This window comes from Microtus ochrogaster, chromosome 19, assembly GCF_000317375.1.
Source record: "Microtus ochrogaster isolate Prairie Vole_2 chromosome 19, MicOch1.0, whole genome shotgun sequence".
NCBI lineage: Eukaryota > Metazoa > Chordata > Mammalia > Rodentia > Cricetidae > Microtus > Microtus ochrogaster.
The window spans coordinates 52,179,710-52,185,691 of NC_022021.1; the positions used below are offsets into that span (position 1 = coordinate 52,179,710).

At 48.6% G+C, this 5,982-nt stretch overlaps 1 protein-coding gene across 1 annotated transcript in view; it reads left to right on the forward strand.

Moving 5' to 3' along the window:
• Positions 1-4,606, forward strand: part of Tert (telomerase reverse transcriptase) — a 21,445-nt gene extending 16,839 nt beyond the window's left edge. The window contains exons 14-18 of the mRNA XM_026783831.1: positions 1,534-1,660; positions 2,143-2,204; positions 3,358-3,482; positions 3,663-3,800; positions 4,306-4,606. Coding sequence (XP_026639632.1) covers positions 1,534-1,660; positions 2,143-2,204; positions 3,358-3,482; positions 3,663-3,800; positions 4,306-4,409 — 556 coding nt within the window. The 3' untranslated portion in view covers positions 4,410-4,606. The remainder of the gene's footprint in view (positions 1-1,533; positions 1,661-2,142; positions 2,205-3,357; positions 3,483-3,662; positions 3,801-4,305) is intronic.
• Positions 4,607-5,982: the final 1,376 nt, after the last annotated feature.

A 5,982-nucleotide genomic window follows, 5' to 3' on the forward strand; every position in this document is an offset into this window, starting at 1 on the left:
GTGTCTGTCCTGAAAAATAATCGGAGACTACCAAAGATTTGACTTGAACCTTTATGATGACAAAGCTGGTTTGTTTTGCCCTTTGACCTAAGCAGTGGACAGAAGATGCTTCAGAACATAAGCAGCAGCCTTCTTCTGCTGTAGATACCACATTTTCAAACAGTATTTAATGGCAGAAACCCCATTTCAACATCAAAGGGTTCAAAAGTCTGTATAGATGTAGCGATACTTCATTTGTATTTTAATAAATAAAACTTGCCTGAAGTTCAGAGAGTGAAACAGCCACACTGCCCAGCCGCACAGACCAGGCTGTGGTGACACACACCTTTAACCCCGGGAGCCACACTAGTTTGCCATAGAAGCCAAGTGATAGTGGTGCACGCCTTTAATCCCAGCACTAGAGAGGAATATAAGACAGGAGGAGACAACTCTCATACATAGTCTCATTCTGAGATTCCTGGAGGCAGGATCGCCATTTCAGACTGAGGTAGAGGTAAGAGCCAGTGGCTGGCTGTTAGGCTTTTCTGACCTTCAGGTTGAACCCCAGCTTCTGTTTCTTGGTTCTTTATTAATTGTGCTACGTATAGAAGGTATGAGTAGGACTTGGGAGGTAACTTGGGTTAAGAGTACCTGCTGTCTAAGAATGAGGATCTGAGCTCAGAACCCCAAAACCCACATAAAAAGCCATGGTGGTTACAGGCACCTGTATCCCCAACACTGTAGGTGCAGATGGGGAAAGCTGGTCACAGTGGCTTGCTGGTTGCCAGCCCAGAGCCAGATTCAGTGAGAGATCTTGTTTCAAGGGAATGATGTAGAGTTTGGAAGAGCAGAATACCCCTTCCTCTGGCTTCAATCTTCATGTACAGGCATATACTCAAATATATACAAAAGGCTTTTAAAGAAGCTTAACAGAGGTAACTGTGCCTGCTACAAGGATACATCTCTGAGAACAACACAAGGTCTTTGGATGGCGAGAAGGAACCACCCTTGCCTTCTGTCCTATATGCGCCATCTTATAATTTTATTTTCAAAGGTGGCCGAGAAGCATCCTGCAGTCTGCAAGTGGTTTGACACTATCTTAGGCATTTCCTTACTGTTTGCTGCCACCAAGGTCTGGCTGAAGGGAGTGTTCTGCCTCCTTCACAGTCCTGTACTGGGAAGGTGCTCTGTCAGACTGAGCAACTTAAAGAAGCACAGGGCTTTGTGATTTCCTGTATGATTTATGTTTCCTTCTAAACTGTGGGTTTTGACGGCTCTTATTTGCCACTGATGAGCAAAGATGTCTGGTGATGCTAAGCTTGGATAAAACGGATGTTGTTCACTATATCTGGCTGGGTTTGGTTGTCCAGGGCTTCATGTGGTGCTGTGAGCATGTCCCAAGAGCTGGAATGTGTTCCCTGTGTGAAGGTCCATCCCTGTCTCGGCCCTCAGTGTGTAGCAGAGAGGGACAGGGGGTGGAAGGGCATCGGTGCTGGTCTCTCAGAAGAGGGGTTGATGTGGGAATCACACAGGCAGGATATCTTTGTGCTGCAGTTACGCCCAGACCTCAGTTAAGACCAGCCTCACCTTCCAGCGCACCTTCAAGCCCGGGAGGAACATGCGACACAAGCTCTTAGCTATTTTGCGGCTGAAGTGTCACAGTCTGTTTTTAGACTTGCAGGTAAGCAGATGGGCAGTCATGTCATCTGTGGATCCCTTGTGCAGGTCCTGTTCTTTGTGTGGAGGCACGTGCAGTGAGAAGTGTGTGTCGGGGGCAACTGAGTGTGTGTGCGCGCGTGTGTGCATGCGTGCATGTGTGTGCGTGCTCGCACGTGTGTGTGCGTGCGTGTGTGCGTGCCTGTGTGTGTGTGTGTGAAGAGATGTGGACATCTGTATGTCCCCTGAGCATCTACCCTGCTCATCTCTATCACTTGACAATACTACCATCAATACACACACAGAGAGGATTTTTTGGATCCTGGCCTTGACCTTGGACTCTCACCTTGCTGCTGAGTTCTCTGGGAGGGGCTGCTATGGTAGGCTTTGGCCCCTGCTCCCTCCTGCTTCCTCCCCTGGCTGGATTTCCTGGGTTCCTCACACAGGAAGTATTCATTTGTGATCTGAGGGACGCTGCTGATATTTCTCTTTCCTTTGGGACTCCAGGTGAACAGCCTGCAGACCGTCTGCATCAATGTTTACAAGATCTTCCTGCTGCAGGCCTACAGGTGAGTCATGGGTCTGTGCTACCACTAGAGGGAGCCACAGACCAGAAATGCCAGCCATGCTGTCTGCTGGGGCTTTCAAGCTTAAGTTAGAGCTGGCTAGTTGCTCCCCGGATTGGGTGGCATACTAACATGGGGTCAGGAAAAAGCAGCGCTCAGTCGAGTCTCTACACAGCTCAGTATCTGTCAGATGAGAACCTCTTCTGGTCTCCCTGTATGGGAAGCCTATGTGACCTTAGGTGCTGATCAGAGCCTGTGACTGACAGGCTTGAAACAGGAGGGGAAGCTGGGATAAAGAGCCCCTCAAGAAAGCACCCCAGAAGGCATGGGATGGGAAAGAGAAGCAGGGGGATCCCGAGCTCCAGAAACCAGAGAATCAGATCTATTGCTGAGTGTCCCCAGCCTTGCATGACAAGGCATGACAAGGCATGACAAGGCATGACAAGGCATGACAAGGGCACAGCCTAAAGCAGCCATGGCTTGTTCTTGTGCAATAGTCTTGTCCTTGGTTGGTCCTGAGACCAGGGACTGGTGGCCGATCAGTGGGATCCATTCCCAGGTTTCAAGTAGTGAAATGACCCCACCTAAGTCAGGTGCATTAAGCCAGACCACATGGCATCCTCTACCTGACCACAGCTTTCTTCTGAAGTCTCCAGTACAGGTGGGATTGGCTTCCTGTGACTCATGAAAGGAGGGCTGCTGCATGGGTTGTAGCAGAGGCCAGAGTTCTGTCTGGAGTTGACAGATGGCCACACCAACCACAGGCCAGATTTATGCCACTGTGGGTCTGGCCTCCTCCTAAGTAACCTCCCGGGTCACCGGAGCTGAGTGTAGGAAAAAGCTTGTGCTGTGGAACACAGCACAATTTCAAAGTCAAGCAATTTACCCTTGCTGTGATGTGAGGTGACATGCATGAGGCACCTGGGAAGAGACTAGTTATATGACGGTATACATGTGTGAAGACATGTGCACACACACACACACACACACACGCTGAGTGTTCACATGTAGTTCATTTGTACATGGTTCTGTGCATGTGGTACACATAAATATGCATGTGCAGTTCACATGTATACACAGACAAGAGCTCATTCATGTGTACACGCATGTACATACTCACCAAGGGCCCTTCCCTGCCATTGTGGCTCCTGTCCAGGTTCCATGCATGCGTGCTTCAGCTTCCCTTTGACCAGCATGTTAGGAAGAACCCTGCATTCTTTCTGGGCATCATCGCTAGCTCAGCATCCTGCTGCTACTCCGTCCTGAAGGTCAAGAACGCAGGTGCGTGGATAGACCAGGGCCAGCAATCTTGTGCAGGGGCTCGATATCCTGCCCTCACTCGGGCGCTAGTGCTGCTGACCGTCGTTCCTGGGTCTAGCAGGTCAGAAGGGTGTGGAGAGCCTGTCGGAGGGCGTGAGGGTCTGTGGCCCATGGTTCTTGACCCTCCATCTGCTCCCCCAGGAGTGACACTAGGAGCCAAGGGAGCCTCTGGCTTATTTCCTCTTGAAGCTGCACGTTGGCTCTGCTACCAAGCCTTCCTGATCAAGCTGGCTGGTTATTCTGCTGTCTACAGGTGTCTCCTGGGACCTCTCAGGGCCGGTAAGTGAGGTCCTCCAAATGACCCCCAAATCTACCCTTGAACACCGAGTGCCTAGTTGAACCCAAAGGCAGACTGTAGATGCCAAGCCTGTCTCCATTTGCCAGGGGAGGAGCCTGCTGGGGCAGCCCTGGTGGCGGGGGAGAGTGAAGCTGGGCTTCTAGACCACATCTTCCTACTTCTGCCTGCCTGCTCCCTCTGTTCTGACTCTGCCTCTTACCCCCCTAGAGGCCCATGGGATGACATGTTTCACTCTCAGGAACCTTCTGTTCCCTACCTGGTTCCATCACCTCCTCCTCTGCTCTGCTGCTTTCTAGATTCAGGGAACGATGCTGAGGTTTCTCTGTTGCATCCGTTTCCATACTGCCACTCTTGCAATCCTTGTGTGCCCAGTGTGGCGGCGGTGGTGTGTTCCTGGGTGGGACACGTGGCCAAGACTTGACCCAGGTAGGCTAAGGGACTACCTCACCTCTTTGGAATGAAATTTAAACACATCCTCTGTTGCAGCCCAGAAACAGCTGTGCCTGAAGCTTCCTGCAGCGACAATGGCTATCCTCAAGGCTGCAGCTGACCCAGCTCTAAGCACAGACTTTGAGACCATTTTGGACTAAGTCCGCTTCCTTCAGCTAGATGAACATGGGCACTTTCGCCTCTCCTCTCATAGATTCACGTCACAAGAGGGACTGGCCTGTTGTGTAGGAGGAGACAGTCACTTGTTCCCGGCGGCTTAGCCCCTAAATAAGCACATAGAGACTGTATTAATTAAATCACTACTTGACCCATTAGCTCTAGCTTCTTTTTTTTTTTACTGAACTATTTTATTTATTTATTTATTTATTAAAGATTTCCTTCTCTTCCCTGCCACTGCCCCCGTTTCCCTCCCCCTCCCCCAATCAAATCCCCCTCCCTCCTCAGCCCGAAGAGCAATCAGGGTTCCCTGACCTGTGGGAAGTCCAAGGAACCACAACCTCCATCCAGGTCTAGTAAGTTGAGCATCAAAACTGCCTAGGCTCTTACAAAGCCAGTACGTGCAGTAGGATCAGAAACCATTGCCATTGTTCTTGAGTTCTCAGTAGTCCTCATTGTCCACTATGTTCTTATTAGCTAACTCTTACATATGAATTACATATTAATTTAACCCATTTCTATTAATCTATGTATGGCCACATGGCTGTGGCTTACCAGCTAAAGTTCTGGTGTCTGTCTCCAGCGGGGCTCCATGGTTTCTCTCTCACTCTGCCTTTTTTTATCCCAGCATTCAGTTGAGTTTTCCCTGCCTACCTCTATTCCCTGCGCAGGCACAAGACAGTTTTTTTTTTTATTAACCAACGGTATTCACAGCATACAGAGGGGGAATCCCACATCACTGTTGTGAGACTAGGTTGTCCTTCCAAAGATCAGTGTCATGATGGTAGTATGGGAGTTTGTCCTTGTTTCTCTGGTGGACTTGATTTCCTTCCTGATGCCCTCCAGGAAGCAGATCCCACCCTTTTTAGTGGCAGGGATCCCCTAGCTACCAACACCAAAAGGAGGTAGAAGGTGCATGGGTGCGTTGGGACGATGTGGACAGATGTGAGGTGCTGGACCTGATGTCTTTTTATATCTAACCATGGAGCCTTTCCCAATGGAGTCAAAGTGTCTCAGAGAGGCACTAACCTAAATTGCAGCCTAAATATATTCCAAATTCAAGTGACTGCATGTTTAGTTACTCTTCTATTGCTGTGATAAAACACCATGACCAAGGCAACTTATATAAGCAAGGTTTTTGGTTTTTGTTTTTAACTGGAGCAGTAGTTGAGAATTTACATATTGACCCAATGCATAAGGCAAAGAGAACTAACTGGGAGATGGTAGGGGTCTTTTATTTTTATTTTATTGTATTTTTTGCAATATTCTCAGAGTCCACTTTAATTTTTAGTGGTAGCTTGACAAATACTTCAGAACGTTGTGAACGTTGAAATCAAACAGGTCACAGGCAAGTCGAAGGGATCATGCTGGGGACATTTCATAAGTTCTCTGAAGCGAAGATTCCTTGGCAGCATCTCACGGTAAATCAGTCATAGTGGTATCTACTGAGATAAAATTGGATGATGTATGTTAGTACTAAATCAGACAGAAGTCCTATGCAAATAAACAGTAAATCATGAAAGTGTTGTTGTTTGTCATGCTTGTTTGAGGTATCAC